Genomic DNA, 21,481 nt, shown 5'->3' on the forward strand with positions numbered 1-21,481 from the left:
TTTATAAGTCAAAACGGGTATTTATAAATAAAACAACGAGATTGTGTTTATATTCATTTATATTGACCATTCAACAATACAGATATGTACATTAAAAAGAGAAAAAAATCTTAAAATAAATTAGTCGAAATATACTATATATGCCCATATACTGAATTATATACAAGCATACATACAACTACCACATGGCGACAAGCAAAATCCAAATTTTTTTCCACTAACGACGTAACACAAAAAAAAAACGAGACACTTATTCTACCGGGGCTTTAGTATTAATATCCGAAGAAGTTAATCACAAAAAACATCGAAAATTCCAAGAATAATCGCCGCTTTCGCACACAGTATCTTATACGGAATTAATGACGTCATTATATAGTAAATAAAATAAGATTCGACGTTATCATTGGTGATTCGACCGTTTGTACGACAAGATATGGCGACGCGATGTCCTTAACCTCACTTTCGATTTAAGTTCGCGAATATTGAGGCTCAAGCTTGAGCAGATTGCTAGTGGAAACTCAATTTTTCTCACCTGTTAGAGCGTGACGTCACAAGTTAGAAAAAAAATGAGTTTTGGTGTCGATGGAAAGCAACTGTAGTTCACGAGGTGTCATGAAAGTCATAAATAGAGCAAAGGATTCAAAAAAAAAATCGTTCGAAAACACCGAAACTTTCAGAACGTACCCCGTAAGTTATGGAAAGGAAAAATAGGGGAGATTGGAGTAAAGTTCAACTTTTATCAAATTTCGTACTAATAAAACGTAATTGAGGGCGAATATCGACACAAATGGGGGAGAGTGGAGGAAGGATTTGAAAAATAAAGAGTTTTTCCAAAAAAGGAGTCACAAGATTTTTTATAAATTCAATTTTACTCAAAATTTAGTACAAATAAATCGCAATCTGAGATATTTATTGAAAAATGGGGGAGAGTTGAGGAAATATTTGGATAAAAACTAGTTTTTTATAAGAAAAATCACAAATTGTTTTGCATACTGAATTTTCCATCAGTTTTCCTACTTTCAGAACGTACCCCGTAAGTTATGGAAAGGAAAAATAGGGGAGATTGGAGTAAAGTTCAACTTTTATCAAATTTCGTACTAATAAAACGTAATTGAGGGTAAATATCGACAGATAGGGGAGAGTGGAGGAAAGATTCGAAAAATAACGAGTTTTTTCCAAAAAACGAGTTATAAAATTTATAAAAATTCAATTTTATACAAATTTTAGTACAAACAAATCGTAATTTGAGACAATTATTGAAAAATGGGGGAGAGTTGAGGAAAAAATTCCGAGTTTTCCAACAAGACGTCATAAATTCTTGTAGTGATTCGATTTTTCATGTTTTAATTGAAAAATTGGGGGAGAGTAGAGGAAATTTTCGAAAAAACAACAAACGACGTAATGAATTTTTCTATAGAATCGATTTCTTAGTTGATTTAGCAACACTAGTGCGTCACTTTGGAAATATAATAAAAAATAAGGAAAAGTGTGGGAAATATTCGAAAAAAAAACGAACTTTTCTTGAAACAAAGCACAAAAACACAATCGGATCTACAAAATAGAATTTTCATCCGATTTAGTACAAAAAATAACCCGTTAAAGGTGTAAAACGAAAAATAGGGGAGACAGGAGCAAAAAAATACGAACAAAACCGAATTTTTTCAAATAAAAACCACAAATACGATTTTTTCAACAAGTTTATCGAAAATATAGGAAAGAAAAGGCAGGATACGATGAAAAAATTCTAAAATTTAATTTCAATGTTTGTTGTAATTTTCTTCTTCTTTGATATCGAATACTAAAACCGAAAATTTCAAAATGCTATTGCTGAAAAAGGCATCTTCAAACATATAGAAGGCATTTGAACGCTAGTCGAAATTGGTGTGCTCGTATTATTATTATTATTATTATTATTATTATTATCATTACATTTACGACAAAATTTCAGCGAAAAACTATTCACAGAATGTTCAAAAAGTAATAACGACACCGACAAAATTCAATTTTAAATGTTATTTTGACGAAAAACTCTATCTTCGATCCATAAATCACGAAATTTAATGTAAATATACGGGGTAGACAATAAAATTTTACATTTTCGTAACCGGTAACCGGATTTTTGACTAAATTCACCGTACTTTCAGTGTAAATTCAATTTTAGGATCAAAAAACGTGATTTTCTCCAAAATACCGCGAAATTTTGATAAAAAAACCCGCCATTTTATTTGAACTTCCGTTAATTTGACATCCACGTCAATTATCGGTCGAATTTTAGACTAAGTCGACCGTATTTTCAATGTGAAACTAGCTTTATAATTAAAAATGAATGAATCCGTCACTGTATTTCGAAATACCGCGAAATTTTGATAAAAAATCCGCCATTTTGTAAACGGACATCACAGAACGAAAAGAAAGAACTTTTTGATCGTAGTTGGCCAACAATATGGCGGAATGTTGACCACGTGACTATAGAAATGAATAAATCGAAGTCAAATTTGACATCTACGTCAATTATTTGTCGGATTTTTGACTAAATTGACCGTATTTTCAATGTCAAATCACTGTTACTCGGAAATACCGCGAAATTTTGATAAAAAATCCGCCATTTTGTAAACGGACATCACAGAACGAAAAGAAAGAACTTTTTGATCGTAGTTGGCCAACAATATGGCGGAATATTGACCACGTGACTATAGAAATGAATAAATCGAAGTCAAATTTGACATCTACGTCAATTATTTGTCGGATTTTTGACTAAATTGACCGTATTTTCAATGTCAAATCACTGTTACTCGGAAATACCGCGACATTGTGATGAAAAACCCGCCATTTTATAAACAGACATAAGTAGACATCACAGAATCTCCATTACGACTTGTCAAACGCGGAAAATCAAAATAAATTTTCATTCAGATACATTGTTTTCCACGAAATGAATGGACGACTATATTTTCCACGAACTTTACTATTCACCCCCGTAATAAATCAATAGAGAATAGCGAAAATTTTTTGAAAAAATTTTATCGTGTGTCTAAAGCGAAAAATTTTTCATTTTCATATTTTTTTTTCAACATTTAACGGTTTATTTAACGAGAAAAATCAATTTGAAAAAAAAAAACGGTGAATATATATAATAAAACGAAAAAATACATTTTTTTTTATTAACGCAATTCAACAAATAGGAAAAATATTGCCCCTAAATTCATCTACAAACATTCAATATTCTAAAAAAACAGTAAAAAACGTCTTAAACATAACGTGAAAAAAAAATTAACACGATACCGTTTCTTAGAAAATTTTTAGGGAAGAAATATTATTTGTAAGACCCCCGTAGAAGTCGTTAAGCGACAAAAAATTTACACACTAAAAAACATCGAGAGTTTATTCATTTTTTTGACAACTGTCTAGTAATCTCTTCGTGGTAATTTCAACTTTAATCACATTTTGAAAAAATTTGATAATTATTTGGAAAAAAATTTTGAAAAAAACCGCAAGGAACAAAATCTCCATGGTACGAAGACTGCAGATGCACTAGAAGTATTCCGAATAGTACTGGGAAGCTTGAAAGGAAAAATGTCAGTCGGATTGTTCACAAACGGAACGAAAAAGGAAAAATCATTATTGAAAAACGAGGAAAATCGAGAAAAATTCACCTCAACATCAAGGTGTCCAAGCAATTGGAAGGTAAACACCATGGAGATGCCTCTAAAACAGCAACCAAGAACTGGAATAGCTTAGAACCAAACACCTTGTAAATCACACGAAATCATTTATCGATGGTACGAAGACTGGATTGTATATGTGCAACAAGGGCTTGTAGATGATGTCCAACAGCTGCACTAGAAGAACTCCAAAAACCGTCGTTGAAAAACGAGGAAAATCGAGAAAATTTCATCTCAATACTAAGCTGTAGAAGCGATTGAAGATAAACACCATGGCGATGACTCTAAAACACCAGATAGCGAACAAACATTTCGAAAAACCACAAAGGACGATTTTAAGTTATTTGCAAAAAAGAAACGGTCGATATTTGATAATTTCCATACCTTCGAGGGAAAATTGTTCGACTACAAATTTTTTTCAAAATGTAATTAGACCGAATACAAAAAAATTTACCACATTTTTGAACCCGTTATTTTTCTAAGACCGATTAATTATTTCTAAAAAATTCTATTAGAAAGACGACCTTCAAGCAACATTCACACGCACGCACGCACAATATGTCAAAACGGACGTACACACTTTATACGAAAAATATCGAAAAAATTTTATACAGCACAGAGATAAAGCAAATTGTGAAATATTTAATAGAAGCATACCAAAAATTAACAAAACAAAACAAAACATAACCTCAAAAAAACACCTAAATATCCGAAAAATTTCATAAATATATATATACGAGGTACGTTCAATATTTTTTTTTCTACTAACACTTCGAATAAGTAAAAATTATATGGGAAAAATTCAATTTTTGTTTTTTTCATTATTATTTCGGTTTTATTATCGTTAATTTTCGTTATGCTCTCTATTCTTTAAACATTATTATAATAGATAATATAATAGAGAAAGACGGAATAAGTGAAACACCGCGCATTTATTTATTGACGGCGGTTAATAAAATGTTGGACCGCTAATCGATACCATAATGGTAATTATCCAAAACGAATTAGATACGGTACCATAAGTTAACCTTTTATCGAATTTGCGCTGTTGTCACATCTAAAAAAGAAAACGGAGTAGCTGTCATTTAAAGGTACGAAGAAATTGTCGATATAAGGAAATCGGAAAATTGCGGTGTAGTCAAACGTCGAGTATTTAATTATAATTGCGGCGTTGCCAAACGTAAACTTAACGCAGTAGTGGGTTCACTTGAAAATCGAGGTTTTGAAAAATTGCCTTTAAAAACTGGAAAGAATTTAAGGAACCGCGATGTTGCCGAACTTTATTTTTTTTTTCCCTAGATTTGAAAGAACTAGAAGAATCTAAATAACTGTACGGATACTGCGACGTTGCCGGATGTAGCGTTTCTCACAAAACCTAAAGATATTTACGAGTTATGCAATACAAAAATATTATGGAAATTGCGACGTTGCCGAATTTTCACCATTTCCCCGGATCACCAGAAATTGGAAAGAATTTCATAGAAATCGCGACGTTGCCGAATTTTCGACATTTCCCCTAGATCGCCAGAAATTGGAGAGAATTTCATAGAAATCGCGACGTTGCCGAATTTTCACCATTTCCCCGGATCACCAGAAATTGAAAAGAATTTCAGAGAAATTGCGACGTTGCCGAATTTTCGACATTTCTCCTAGATCGCCAGAAATTGGAGAGAATTTCATAGAAATCGCGACGTTGCCGAATTTTCACCATTTCCCCGGATCACCAGAAATTGGAAAGAATTTCAGAGAAATCGCGACGTTGCCGAATTTTCGACATTTCCCCTAGATCGCCAGAAATTGGAGAGAATTTCATAGAAATCGCGACGTTGCCGAATTTTCACCATTTCCCCGGATCACCAGAAATTGGAAAGAATTTCAGAGAAATTGCGACGTTGCCGAATTTTCGACATTTCTCCTAGATCGCCAGAAATTGGAGAGAATTTCATAGAAATCGCGACGTTGCCGAATTTTCACCATTTCCCCGGATCACCAGAAATTGGAGAGAATTTCATAGAAATCGCGACGTTGCCGAATTTTCGACATTTCCCCTAGATCGCCAGAAATTGGAGAGAATTTCATAGAAATCGCGACGTTGCCGAATTTTCACTATTTCCCCGGATCACCAGAAATTGGAGAGAATTTCATAGAAATTGCGACGTTGCCGAACTTCCATTTTTTTAATCCCGGATTTCGTGAAAAAGGATAACCGTGGGTATTGTGAGATTGCGACGTTGCCGGACCGGTACCATACCTAAATCGATGTAAAAAATAGTAGTACCCTACATCCACGTTAATTGCGAATGGAAAAAAATAAAGAAAAAAAGAAAAACAATTTTCGACGCCTTTCGTTTCGGAATAAAACGAAAAACAAAAAAAAATTAATTAAAAAAAAAATTAAACTAAATTAAAATTAAAAAAAAAATAATTATAATTAATTAGTTCGCATCTCAACGGGGGGGAGGAGGAGGAGGGGTGTCTCGTCGTCGTTTTTGAGCCTTACGTGGTGCGAAAAACGAAAAAAAAAATTAAAAAAAAAAATAAAAAATCGAAAGCCCCCCCTTTTGTCCTAATATCGATACAATCTGTACATTATTTTGTTTTGAGATCAAATACATCGATTTTTAAACAAAAGAGGATTTTTTTTATTGGAAGAGAAGAAAACAAGCTGCCGGAGTAATAATCACAGGGTATGTCGAAAATAATAAAAAAAAAATAAGGAAAATTCGAAGCTGCGAATAAATTTATGAAAATAATAATTTGCGGATCAATTAAGAAAATGAAAAAAAAAAAAAAAAAAAAAATGGCGAGTATTATCGAAACGGTAAATAATCATATTTGTTGAATCACCCTGTAAAGTGAAGGACGGAATTTAAACTCCTTAAATTTCTTTGGATTGAAAAACGAAAAAAAAAAAAAAAGAAAATCGAATGACGAGACACCCCGATATATTGCTGCATCCTTAAAATTAACAATTATTATTAATTAATTAATTATTATTAATTATTATTATTAATAGAAAATAACATGACATTTAATCTATGATTACTGGCAACTAATGGCACCCGACACAAAAATTACTCTTAAAGCGTTGCAATTGGTGATATTCAAGTATTAATTTTTATTTTTGTTATTTTTTTTTTTTTTAATTTTTGGAAAATATATAGAAGTGGGGTAATTTGTGTGATAAAGGCGAAAAAACACTCTATTCACTATTTGTGAAATAATCCGAAGCGTCACCTCTGCAAATTGGACAGGTTCTGTTCGACTGGAAAAAAAAATAAAATTAAAATAATTTACTCAAAAATTTTTTTTGGAAACCAAATCAATTATTTTTGTAATTTTTCCGTCTCGAAATTATCTAAAAAAATATAAAAAACTTTTTCTGTATTTAATTATTTTTTATATAATTTCACAATATTTAAGTTATTAATTGAAAAATATTTTTTTTTTATTATTTATTACTGGATGAATTTTTTTTATTAAGATTTGCTTTTGTTTACCAAGTGAATCATTTGTTTCGATAAAATAACTGATCAAAATTTCGAAAAAATCTTCATATTTTTTAAAATAAATATATATTAAAATTAATAATAATTTTGGAATTTTGAAAAACATTTTTTTTCCTATAACTAAAGTCGGAAGGAAATTAATTGATAAAAAAAGTTAAATTTGAAATTTTCTATTTTCAAAGATCAATTTAGGCTGAAATATGATTTTTTTTCGCAAAATTTTCCTCTTTTTTTCGATTTAAATCAGTCAAAAAATACTTTTCCTTGGGTCAGTGTCTAAAAAGTCATTTTTTGTAATTAAATTTATCCAAAAATCGACTTTTCCGACTTAAATATGATTTTTCTCAATTTAGTTAGTCCATAATGCCAATTAGATTTTAAAAAAGACATTTTTTTAATGGAATTTTCCGAAAAAACATCATTTTTTGAGAAAAAGTGTGATTACAAATTAAAAAAAAACTGGAATTTCTGTATTCAGCTTCAATCAAAAAATGTTTCCTGCGGTTAATTTGACTGAAAATAAATTTAATTTGGTCCAAAAAGTCAAAAATTGTGTTTTTCGACTCAATTTTATTAAAAAAAAATTTTTTTTTTCGGTTAAATTTGCTGATAATGAGTTTAATCTTGTCAAAAATTGACTATTCTGATATTAATTCAATGAAAATTTTTTTTAATAGAATTTTATCAAAAAATTGCGTATTTTTGAAAAAAATTAATCAAAAATTAAAATTTTTCATTAGAAATTCCTTTTTTTTATATCATTTTATCGACTCGATGTTCTCATTTCTTAATAACATTTCAAACTGAAAATAAAAAATCAAAATTTTAAATTCATGTACGGGGTTCGTCAAAAAAAAATCCTACTTCTCAAAAATTAAAAGTCAAAAATTGAATTTTTTAAATTTATCAAAAATCATTTTTCTTGAAGTAGATTCCGTTTGATGCGGTTACTTTAACCGAAAAAAGTCTTTTTTGATGCCATTTAGGTCAAAAATATTGTTTTCTCAATCTAAATTAATCAAAAATCACCAATTTTGAGAAAAAAATGTCAAAAATTGTGTTTTTCGATTCAATTTTCATTTAAATGAATGTTTTTTCGGTTAAATTTATCAAAAATGAATTAATCTTTTCAAAAATTGACTATTCTGATCAAAAAAACTGTTTTTTTAATCAAAAATGACCTTTTTTCAAAAAAATTAATCAAAAATTAAATTTTTTCGTTAGAAATTCCTTTTTTTGTATCAATTTATCGACTCGATGTTCTCATTTCTTAATAACATTTCAAACTGAAAATAAAAAATCGAAATTTTAAATTCATGTACGGGGTTCGTCCAAAAAAAATCCTACATCTCAAAAACTAAAAGTCAAAAATTGAATTTTTTGACTTGTTTTTTATCGAAAAGCAATTTTCTTGAAGTCAATTTCGTTAAAAAACGTTTGATGCGGTTACTTTAACCAAAAAAAGTCTTTTTTGATGCCATTTAGGTCAAAAATATTGTTTTCTCAGTCAAAATTAATCAAAAATCACCAATTTTGAGAAAAAAATGTCAAAAATTGTGTTTTTCGATTCAATTTTCATTTAAATGAATGTTTTTTCGGTTAAATTTATTAAAAATGAATTAAATCTTTTCAAAAATTGCCTATTTTTATCAAAAAAAAAACGGTTTTTTCGATCAAAAATGGCCTTTTTTTGAAAAAATTTTCAAAAATCAAATTTTTTCGTTAGAAATTCCTTTTTTTGTATCAATTTATCGACTCGATGTTCTCATTTCTTAATAACATTTCAAACTAAAAATAAAAAATCAAAATTTGAAATTCATGTACGGGGTTAGTCAAAAAAAAATCCTACTTCTCAAAAACTAAAAGTCAAAAATTGAATTTTTTGACTTGTATTTTATCGAAAAGCAATTTTCTTGAAGTCAATTTCGTTAAAAAACGTTTGATGCGGTTACTTTAACCAAAAAAAGTCTTTTTTGATGCCATTTAGGTCAAAAATATTGTTTTCTCAGTCAAAATTAATCAAAAATCACCAATTTTGAGAAAAAAATGTCAAAAATTGTGTTTTTCGATTCAATTTTCATTTAAATGAATGTTTTTTCGGTTAAATTTATTGAAAATGAATTAAACCTTTTCAAAAATTGCCTATTTGTATCAAAAAAAAAACGGTTTTTTCGATCAAAAATGGCCTTTTTTCAAAAAAATTAATCAAAAATTAAATTTTTTCATTAGAAATTCCTTTTTTTGTATCAATTTATCGACTCAATTTTCTCATTTCTTAATAACATTTCAAACTGAAAATAAAAAAATCAAAATTTGAAATTCACGTAGGTACGGGGTTCGTCAAAAAAGTATCCTACTCTTCTCAAAAACTTTATATACGGAAAATTTATTGAAAACTGTTATGAAAAAATATTAAAAATGGAACTTTATTACTGTTTATTGATTTTTAATCATCAATTCAAAAATCAAAAGTCCAAAATTAAATTTTTTGACTTGTATTTTATCGAAAAGCAATTTTCTTGAAGTCAATTTCGTTAAAAAACGTTTGATGCGGTTACTTTAACCAAAAAAAGTCTTTTTTGATGCCATTTAGGTCAAAAATATTGTTTTCTCAGTCAAAATTAATCAAAAATCACCAATTTTGAGAAAAAAATGTCAAAAATTGTGTTTTTCGATTCAATTTTCATTTAAATGAATGTTTTTTCGGTTAAATTTATTAAAAATGAATTAAACCTTTTCAAAAATTGCCTATTTTTATCAAAAAAAAACGGTTTTTTCGATCAAAAATGGCCTTTTTTCAAAAAAATTAATCAAAAATTAAATTTTTTCATTAGAAATTCCTTTTTTTGTATCAATTTATCGACTCGATGTTCTCATTTCTTAATAACATTTCAAACTGAAAATAAAAAATCAAAATTTGAAATTCACGTAGGTACGGGGTTCGTCAAAAAAGTATCCTACTCTTCTCAAAAACTTTATATACGGAAAATTTATTGAAAACTGTTATGAAAAAATATTAAAAATGGAACTTTATTACTGTTTATTGATTTTTAATCATCAATTCAAAAATCAAAAGTCCAAAATTAAATTTTTTGACTTGTATTTTATCGAAAAGCAATTTTCTTGAAGTCAATTTCGTTAAAAAACGTTTGATGCGGTTACTTTAATCAAAAAAAGTCTTTTGATGCCGTTTAGGTCAAAAATGTCAATTTTGAAAAAAAAAATGTCAAAAAATGTGTTTTTCGATTCAATTTTCATTTAAATGAATGTTTTTTCGGTTAAATTTATTAAAAATGAATTAAATCTTTTCAAAAATTGCCTATTTTTATCAAAAAAAAACGGTTTTTTCGATCAAAAATGGCCTTTTTTTGAAAAAATTTTCAAAAATCAAATTTTTTCGTTAGAAATTCCTTTTTTTGTATCAATTTATCGACTCGATGTTCTCATTTCTTAATAACATTTCAAACTGAAAATTAAAAAATCAAAATTTGAAATTCACGTAGGTACGGGGTTCGTCAAAAAAGTATCCTACTCTTCTCAAAAACTTTATATACGGAAAATCGTTATAAAAATAATGGAATTTTTTTGAAAACGTAAAATTATTCGTCCACGTTACTTACCCTCAACCACTTATCGATACATTTGGCGTGGAATTCGTGCGAGCACGGCAACACCCTGAGTATTTGTCGAGCTTCGAAATCGCACATGCAGACGACGCACGACGTCTGATCCCCTTCGTGCGTCTCGGCGTCGTATTTGTAACTGACCAATTGTTCGATTTCGAGTTTACTCAACCCCCGGGGAATCACCTCCCCCAATTGTTCCGCCAAATTCAAAAGGGCTTCGTAATTTTCGGTTTCGGTAGTATCCGAACTGCTCTGGCTGAACGGCGACATCGGGGAATTCGAAAACATGGTACTGAAAATAATCGAAAAAAATAAAATAAATTAAAGAAAAAATCGATTTTCGAATCGACACTTACAAGAAATGTAACAAGAAACCCGCCGGGGCGGCTATCAAAGGCGGACTGTGATGCCAACGTGTCCTAGGAGGCGGTAGACGAGCGTTCCTGTGCTGACGCGAACGAGCGGCGTGTAACAGGTCGAGAGGAGTAGCTCCTCGCGTTTCCGTAGATAGGAAGAGAGAAGCCGGCGAAGACATTTGTATGGGGGGTACGTGTAAGGAGGATGCTCCGTGTATGGCGGAATGGGTGTGAGCGTGGTGATGATGGTCGTTGAGTAGATCCAATTCGAATGTGTCGGGTCTCTGTTACAACACGTTCCGTATAAAAATACGAATTGAAAATTTACGAAACAAAATTTATCATCATTTTTTTATATTACTAATCCCAATTATGCTAAAAATACTGTTTTCTCAGTATAATTTAATCAAAAATCGACTTTTCTGAGAAAAATCTGGTCAAAAATTGACTTTTTTGACTAGCTTTTTATCAAAAATTAAAATTTCTGAACTCAATTTCGTTAAAAACTTTTAATGATATTGATTTTATCCAGAAAGGGGCTTTTCTGATCCCAATTATATCAAAAAACTGTTTTCTCAGTCTAATTTGATCAAAAATCGACTTTTCTGAGAAAAATCTAGTCAAAAATTGACTTTTTTGACTAACATTTTATCAAAAATCAATTTTCTGAACTCAATTTCGTTCATAAATGGTCAAATTTATCATAAAAGGGGCTTTTCTGATGCCAATTAAGTTAAAAAACTGTTTTCTTAGTCTAATTTGATCAAAAATCTGCTTTTCTGAGAAAAATCTGGTAAAAAATTGACTTTTTTGTCTCGTGTTTTATCAAAAATTAAAATTTCCGAACTCAATTTCATTAAAAAATGTTCAAATTTATCAAAAAAGCTCTTCTGATCCCAATTATGCTAAAAACACTGTTTTCTCAGTCTAATTTGATGAAAAATCGACTTTTTTAAGAAAAATCTGGTCAAAAATTAACTTTTCTGATTCGTGTTTTATCAAAAATTAAAATTTCTGAACTCAATTTTGTTAAAAATTTTTAATGAGATAGATTTTATCAAGAAAGGGGCTTTTCTGATCCTAATTATGCTAAAAAAATTGTTTCCTCAGTCTAATTTAATCAAAAATCGACTTTTCTGAATAAAATCTAGTCAAAAATTAACTTTTTTGACTAGCGTTTTATCAGAAATCAATTTTCTGAACTCAATTTCGTTCAAAAATGTTTAACGTCGTTAATTTCATCAAAAAGGGGCTTTTCTGATCCCAATTAAGTCAAAAAACTGTTTTCTCAGTCTAATTTGATCAAAAATCGTCTTTTCTGAGAAAAATCTAGTCAAAAATTGACTTTTCCGACTTGTGTTTTATTAAAAATAAAAATTTCTAAACTCAATTTTGTTAAAAATTTTTAATGATATTGATTTTATCCAGAAAGGGGCTTTTCTGATCCTAATTATGCTAAAAAAATTGTTTCCTCAGTCTAATTTAATCAAAAATCGACTTTTCTGAATAAAATCTATTCAAAAATTGACTTTTCTGAACTCAATTTCATTTAAAAATGTTTAACGCCGTCAATTATATCAGAAATGACTAAAAAAAATCCCTAAATGAAATTTTCAAAAATCACCTTAAATCCAAAAACAACAAATTTTCAAAAAACTTCTTTTTTCTCATTTTCTTTTCACCCCAATACAAAAACAAAAAATCTTAAATGAAATTTTCAAAAACCTTTCCCAATCACTCATCAATTTAAATAAAAAAAAAAAAAAAAAAAAAAATTAATCACGATTATCCCAATTAAACTTTTTTCCATTTCTTTTTGAACTTAAAACCAAAAACCAAAAAATTTCAACCGGAAGTTTCAAAAAAACTTTTCAAATCTCATTTTTTATTTGGTATAATAATTTTTTGAAATTATTCAAAATAGATTTCCCATAAAAAAAATTTCCTCGATCAAATCCCCCAGGAGTAAACAATCGAAACTCACCTGCGGAGGTATACGTTGATGGGGGTAATGTTGAGTCGGCATCGGCACGGCACTAGGTGCCGGTGGACCGAAAGTGGCGAAAGTCTGATGAGGGATGCAACCGGGCGGAAACTGTTGCGGTACTAGAGGCGGTACGGCGGCGTATACGTTATGTAAATGGCAATTGTGCATGTGAGGCGGCGCGCTCGGCGGTACGGTGCACAGAGAAACGTGCGGAGACGTGTAACTCCAAACCGTTTCGTGATTCACCGGAATCGTTACCGGTACCTATCGAATATAACGAATTGTTTATAAAAACACCGTCCATCTCTAATTTAATTAAGTTTTATATTTACCTGCATCGGCGGATGAGATGTAGATGGGGGGTGTTGTCTCGGAGAACGTCGTGGGGGCGACGGGGGTTGCACGTTCAAATCTACGTGGTGACTAGATCGGGATAAACGTCTGCGTTTGCACGAAGGACTCTCGCTTTTTATGTATTCGTCGCTGGACTGTCTGTAAAACGACGGCGAGTGCTGTTGGAAGTGTACGGGACTCACGCGCATATCTGCAAAACAAAACAAACATCAATTTGAAGTAGTTATAATGACGAATATTTTTTGTATAACCCTCGTAATCGTATCGTTCCCGAAAGGTCCGAAAATCATCTTGTTATAATAAAAATTATATCGGTATAAAAATGAGGATCTGAAATAAATTTTTTGTCACTAATAGAGATGGGAAATCGTTTATTAACAAAAAAAAAAACGTTTCAAACTTTGTTTTTAGTTTTTTCGTTTCATAAAAAACATATTCGTTATCTTTTATTCCATACTGCTTGAAATTTTCAAAAAAAAAAATAAAATTAATCAAAATGTAGGTTATTGAAATAACATCTGATTCATTTAATTTATGACAATAAACAACCACGCCATCTCTGCTTCAATTCTCCAATTAAATTAAAAAGAAAACCGTCAAATAACGTTATTTCATCTATAGAGATGGGAACTTACATTTACATACCAATTTAAAAATAACCGTTTTCAAATTTAAATATTTACAAATTTTGAAAAAAAAATACAAGAGAATTAATCGCATTAATCATATACTAGTTTCGGCTTTTTGATGCATCCTCAATTAGATATTTATATAATTTTTAAATGAGGTAAAATAACAACTGAATTTGGTTACTTTTTATACCACCCCCGTAATAAAACTTGTATGATTGATAATATCGTGATCCCCCTGATTTTGACTCTAAAAAATTTAAAAATCAACCGGTTTTAATATATTATATTTCAGTAATAGAGATGGGAACTTGCGTCACTTCCAATTTGGGAATAACAGTTTTCAAAAAAAGATTTTTAAACAAAAAAACGACGTGTGAATTAATTACATTAATTATATACTAGTTTCGGTCGTTATGGGAGTCCTCAATATAATACAAATGATTTTTTTACGAGGTATAGTGAAAAATGAATTTGGTTATTTTATTTTTGTTCGACCCTCGTAGTAAACCTTGGATAATTTGATACTATCTCGATTCATTCGTTTTTGGCTTTAAAAAATCGGAAAATCGACTTGTTTCGATATATACAATGTCAATAATAAAGATGGGAATTGGACTCGAACCATAAACAGTTACAAAATAACAGTTTTTAAAATCAAATATTCGCTTATTTCCAAAAACAAACTATGGGATAATCGATTATATACGTTATATACAAATTTCGACCTTTTTGGGCGTCCTCGATATAATACAAATGATTTTTTTACGAGGTATAGTGAAAAATGATTTTGGTTATTTTATTTTTGTTCGACCCTCGTAGTAAAACTTGGATAATTTGATACTATAACGATTCTTTCGTTTTTGACTTTAAAAAATCGGAAAATCGACTTGTTTCGATATATACAATGTCAATAATAGAGATGGGAATTAGACTCGAACCATAACAGTTACAAAATAACAGTTTTTAAAATCAAATATTCGCTTTTTTCCAAAAACAATCTATGGGATAATCAATTATATACGTTATATACCAATTTCGATCTTTTTCGGCGTCCTCAATATAACACAAATAACTTTTTTACGAGGTACAGTAAAAAATAAATTTGATTATTTTATTTTTGTTCGACCCTCGTAGTAAACTTTGGATAATTTGATACTATCTCGATTCATTCGTTTTTGGCTTTAAAAAATCGGAAAATCGACTTGTTTCGATATATACAATGTCAATAATAAAGATGGGAATTAGACTCGAACCATAACAGTTACAAAATAACAGTTTTTAAAATCAAATATTCGCTTATTTCCAAAAACAAACTATGGGATAATCGATTATATACGTTATATACAAATTTCGACCTTTTTGGGCGTCCTCGATATAATACAAATGATTTTTTTACGAGGTATAGTGAAAAATGATTTTGGTTATTTTATTTTTGTTCGACCCTCGTAGTAAAACTTGGATAATTTGATACTATAACGATTCTTTCGTTTTTGACTTTAAAAAATCGGAAAATCGACTTGTTTCGATATATACAATGTCAATATAGAGATGGAAATTAGACTCGAACCATAACAGTTACAAAATAACAGTTTTTAAAATCAAATATTCGCTTATTTCCAAAAACAAACTATGGGATAATCGATTATATACGTTATATACAAATTTCGACCTTTTTGGGCGTCCTCGATATAACACAAATAATTTTTTTACGAGGTATAGTGAAAAATGATTTTGATTATTTTATTTTTGTTCGACCCTCGTAGTAAAACTTGGATAATTTGATACTATAACGATTCTTTCGTTTTTGACTTTAAAAAATCGGAAAATCGACTTGTTTCGATATATACAATGTCAATAATAGAGATGGGAATTAGACTCGAACCATAACAGTTACAAAATAACAGTTTTTAAAATCAAATATTCGCTTTTTTCCAAAAACAATCTATGGGATAATCAATTATATACGTTATATACCAATTACGATCTTTTTGGGCGTCCTCAATATAACACAAATAACTTTTTTACGAGGTACAGTAAAAAATAAATTTGATTATTTTATTTTTGTTCGACCCTCGTAGTAAACTTTGGATAATTTGATACTATAACGATTCTTTCGTTTTTGACTTTAAAAAATCGGAAAATCGACTTGTTTCGATATATACAATGTCAATAATAGAGATGGGAATTAGACTCGAACCATAACAGTTACAAAATAACAGTTTTTAAAATCAAATATTCGCTTTTTTCCAAAAACAATCTATGGGATAATCAATTATATACGTTATATACCAATTTCGATCTTTTTGGGCGTCCTCAATATAACACAAATAACTTTTTTACGAGGTACAGTAAAAAATAAATTTGATTATTTTATTTTTGTTCGACCCTCGTAGTAAACTTTGGATAATTTGATACTATAACGATTCTTTCGTTTTTGACTTTAAAAAATCGGAAAATCGACTTGTTTCGATATATACAATGTCAATAATAGAGATGGGAATTAGACTCGAACCATAACAGTTACAAAATAACAGTTTTTAAAATCAAATATTCGCTTTTTTCCAAAAACAATCTATGGGATAATCAATTATATACGTTATATACCAATTACGATCTTTTTGGGCGTCCTCAATATAACACAAATAACTTTTTTACGAGGTACAGTAAAAAATAAATTTGATTATTTTATTTTTGTTCGACCCTCGTAGTAAACTTTGGATAATTTGATACTATCTCGATTCATTCGTTTTTGGCTTTAAAAAATCGGAAAATCGACTTGTTTCGATATATACAATGTCAATAATAGAGATGGGAATTAGACTCGAACCATAACAGTTACAAAATAACAGTTTTTAAAGGTAAAAGATACATACCGATACCGTGTCTCCTTCTCCCATGCGAAAAATCCATCATGGCTCTCTGATGGATTTGCATTCCTTCAGCTGGTGGAGAATTCATATTCATCATGCTGTTACCGTTATCGCAAATGTTGATATGCAACGGCGGTGAAATGTGCCGCCTATCCACTAAACTCGGAATATGTCGACGATCTCCATTGTTGGATACCGCAACTCCTGCGTTCGGATGGAAATTTTGGGTACCGCCGTTACCGCCGTGACCGATCGGCATCGAAACCACGCGAAGAGTTTGATGACCTAATGATTAAATTTTCGTTCTGATTACGTTCACCATTAAAAATGTCAAAATTAACATATTCACATCCATATATGCCATATCTCGAAACTTAAGCAACAACCCTCGTATATATTTAGTCCTAATATGGGTACAAAATATCCACAAACCGTTATTACAGGTGAAAAAATAAATTTAGGATAACAATTTACCTACCGGGTATATTAAAACGTGTATTTCATATTCAAACATATATTTTATTATTTTAACATCGAATATCATTAAAATTCGTTATCAAAATTTTATTATTACTATTTACTGCATACCTATGCGATTTTTTAAATATAAACAATCCACAGTTGGTATGTTTGTAATCAATATTATTTATCAAACGTGTTTGACTATGATAAAAAAAACAATCCCAACACTTTTGAATAATTATACAGACGAAAGAATAATTATACAAAATTTTTTAATTGAATTAATCATTAGTCATTATCGATTTGATGTAAATTTATTTTTTAAATATCATTATTAAAATTTAAGGCCGCTTGTAGCGTTATTTTGTGGAAAAAAGTCCCAATCCAAACAAAAATTTTATTTTGTTCACAAATAAAAAGTTAGGTTATGTATTTAAATTGTTATCCCTGTATTGGAAACTTTAGACACGCCCATGTGTCTTTTTCTATCCTCCCCTTTCAAGAAATTAATGGCGCCCGCGCTTGCGCGCGCCGTCTTTCTCTCCTGTCATTTAACCTCGCAAATGTAAACACCTTCACACATGTATTCGTAATGGAAGAATATATTGTACAAATACTCAACATCTCTATCTACAATTTCATTATTTATATCTATAAATGTTATTTCTTTCAGAAAACTTTTATAGTTTGAATATAATGTCCTAATAGTGAATAACATTGTTCGATCATTTGAACTGATCATTGTTTCGCGCGCTTCTCTCATTAGAGCCGCCATTAATTTCTTAGCTCGAGGCCAACCAATCACGACCACGAGCGTCCAAACTTTCTCATACGTCAATTTTTTATTGAATCAGGATTAATCATCTTTTAGAAAACGTTTAGGTAAACATATAAATCACATTTCTAAATAATTTAAAGCGGATTTTAAAGATTACTTTCATTAATATATTTTCACGAAATCAACTAAAAATGTAAAGAAAAAGTGAAATATTTTCAATTATCTCTAATTGTCATCTATATCAACGGAATAAAAAGTGAGGTTATGTACAAAATGATTTGTTATTGTTGTTATTTGTTTCCACGAGAATCTGATCAAAATTTGATGACCAAACTGGAGAAATTAATTATTCGGATCACATAACCAACAAGATTGAAAATTATTTATCAAAAATTTAACTAAATTTATCAATAAAAATGACCAATAATTATTGTTAATGATGCTAGATGTATTTGAATCACTTTCATGTTGTTTTTGAACATTTTCGAACATGTTTGAACAGTTTTTTCGCCACGTCGACTTTGCACAATATTTGTAAAGATGTGGATATTCACAGGTATGTTTAAAGTTCATTGAGCTCTATATAAACAAGATTTTTTTGCTGTTTATGACTGTGGATTTCACTAAAATCTGTTAGAAACGAATTAGAAGTCAAAACAATGGGTTTTTTGAGGTAAATCAGTACCAAAGTAGATTTGTCTACTATATGTATTGTTTGTGGGGATGCAGGTGGTATTACCAGGTCATTGATAGGATTTGAAATTGAAAAAACATATATGGATATGAAAAAAACGCCGTAGAAAGATTATGGACACCATGGAGCCATATAAAAATGCTTTTCACAAAATTGGTGCCCAATTTGAAGACAAATACCATCACATACCGTCCACAATTGTTTTTGATACTCATTAACCGTAATATCAACGAGATTTCTACTTTTTTTAACTGGGAATCCACCAAAATCCATTAGAAACTAAATAGAAGTCAAAACAATAGATTTTTCAAGGTAAATCAGTACCAAGGTAGGTTTGTCTACCATATGTATCATTTTTGGGGATGCAGGTGGTATTACCAGGTCATTGATAGGATTTGAAATTGAAAAAACATATATGGATATGAAAAAAACGTCGTAGAAAGATTATGGACACCATGGAGCCATATAAAAATGCTTTTCACAAAATTGGTGCCCAATTTGAAGACAATTACCATCACGTACAGTCCACAGGTATTTTTGATACTCATTAACCGTAATATCAATGATATTTATGCTTTTTTTTAACTGGGAATCCACCAAAATCCATTAGAAACTAAATAGAAGTCAAAACAGTGGGTTTGCCCACAAATAAAGCCGTAGCCTCAATTATTAGGTGTGTATATGGTAGTATAAGAAGGAAATAACCACATTTCAGCATAAAAATACTTCATAGAGAGATTACGGAAGTCGTAGAGCCATTTGGAAAAGTTTTCTACAAGATGGATACTATATTTGATCACAAAAACCATCATGAGCTATTCACAGGTGTTTTTGATGATAATTAACCACAATATCAATGATTATTTTCGTTTTTTTTTCAATCGTGGATCCACCAAAGTCCACTAGAGACTAAACAGTAGTTAAAACAATGGTTTTATTGAGATAAATCAGTACCAAGGTGGGTTTATCAAGCAATAGAGCCAAAGTTCTCATTTTTTGGGTTGCATATGATATTATAAGATAAATGAGATGGAGACAACCATATCTAGGCGAAAAAATATTTGTAGTACCAGGATCACGGAAAAAATCTACCGAATGAATCCCTAAACTGCCCTATATCTCGAATTTTAGCCCCCATTGATTATTTCTTGTTTTTAAATTTACAATTATATGCAAAAAATACGATTTTGAATCTATTAGATCACAACCGTTCAAGGTACTACACATTCTGAAGGCTACGGAGCAAAACAAAATTCCCGAGGTCATCAAAACAAAAAAAATGAGAAATACACGGAATTATCTGCAAAAAAATACGATTTCAAACTCACCTGAGGCTTCGTTGTTGTAATGAGTATGGTTGTTTCTGGCCCCAGGACTCAGTTGAGGATTCTTTGGGTAACTATGCAAATGATTGGGTTCTTTCGGACTACCATTAGGAGCAACTAGACATTCACTAAAACACAATATAATAAAAAAAAACATCGAAAAAACTACGTTTTCTCACCGTCTATTGAAATTAGTTTCATATTCTCTATTATATTCTTTAGGGTATCTGCTTGGCCATTTTTGGTGATTATGGGGATGATTTATTGGATGATTAGATCGATTTGGTAAATTATTGTTGTGCCTGTTAAAATTAGAGGAGTTTCTGCGATGTGGGTTGTGGTTATTGGAATTCATTATCTCGCCTAAAAAGCAAACACAGGCTAATAATAACCACAAGCCACTACCCAAATATTTATACTCACACTTTTACAAACCGATATTACTCAGAATAAGTGAATAATAATGTAATTATTCAACGAGCGATATCACCATTCGATCGCTAATTATTAAGCAAGAGGGGAAACAGTCATTTCACTATTGTGTATCATGCTATTGATCCGTGGATATTTCACTATTTTTTTATAAGAAATACAAGCAATACTTATTTTATATTATTGCCAATAGTTCCCGAGTTGAGAAAAACACTAGAAAATACACAATTTTTAGAATAAAACCGAAAAAATAGAGACGTAGGGCACCACTATTTTTTCTTTTTATTTATCTTGTGCTTATCTTCTCATTGTTGCCAACACAACTATTGTCTTTTGTCGATTCCTAAACGCCATGCCCGCCAAATTCAAAATATAATTATCAACTCGTAAATATTTTATCTACAAACTTATTGTTATTTATAATATAACTAATAATAACATTTACATTACATCATTAATATATTATTTAAAAAGATATATATTCATGTAATAAGAAAACATTCTAGTTTATATAAAATAAATACATTATTCACGTGGCAACGCTGTGCGCTTTAGTTTACTTTCAATAGAACGCTTACGTATCTGTATTCATATAAGTCTATCTTTCTCTGTTTCATTATTACAACGGTTTTCCTACTTTAATCAAATAAAATAGGAATGATCGGAAATTAGTACATTATTTACATTACAGAATAATAAATAATGAAAAATTGATTGAGAAAATTGAAATTTTAATATTTTTAATACAATACAAATTATTACGTTAACAAAATTTATTGAGAAACTGTATTATG

General features: G+C 29.9%; 1 protein-coding gene across 1 annotated transcript; it reads right to left on the reverse strand.

Moving 5' to 3' along the window:
* Nucleotides 1-41: 41 nt before the first annotated feature.
* Nucleotides 42-21,015, reverse strand: LOC130900049 (RING finger protein 44). Its single transcript, XM_057810368.1, has 9 exons — nt 20,679-21,015; nt 20,435-20,618; nt 20,259-20,383; nt 17,000-17,281; nt 13,473-13,684; nt 13,138-13,404; nt 11,154-11,437; nt 10,792-11,089; nt 42-6,927 (listed from the first exon to the last, which is right to left on the reverse strand). The coding sequence occupies exons 2-9, from the start codon at nt 20,608-20,610 to the stop codon at nt 6,865-6,867; spliced, it is 1,707 nt and encodes a 568-aa protein (XP_057666351.1). The 5' UTR covers nt 20,611-20,618; nt 20,679-21,015; the 3' UTR covers nt 42-6,864.
* Between the last annotated feature and the right edge of the window lie 466 nt (nt 21,016-21,481).

The sequence above is a fragment of the Diorhabda carinulata genome, chromosome 12, assembly GCF_026250575.1.
Source record: "Diorhabda carinulata isolate Delta chromosome 12, icDioCari1.1, whole genome shotgun sequence".
Taxonomy (NCBI): domain Eukaryota; kingdom Metazoa; phylum Arthropoda; class Insecta; order Coleoptera; family Chrysomelidae; genus Diorhabda; species Diorhabda carinulata.

What these genes read in the sequence shown, in the direction of transcription:
- LOC130900049 (XM_057810368.1), bottom strand. Translation starts at nt 20,610, where the DNA reads ATGAATTCCAATAACCACAACCCACATCGCAGAAACTCCTCTAATTTT. An exon ending in CATCTCATCCGCCGATGCAG is followed by an intron (nt 13,405 to 13,472) that starts GTAAATATAAAA and finishes TATATTCGATAG; the next exon opens with GTACCGGTAACGATTCCGGT. An exon ending in GGTTTCTTGTTACATTTCTT is followed by an intron (nt 11,090 to 11,153) that starts GTAAGTGTCGAT and finishes GATTATTTTCAG; the next exon opens with TACCATGTTTTCGAATTCCC.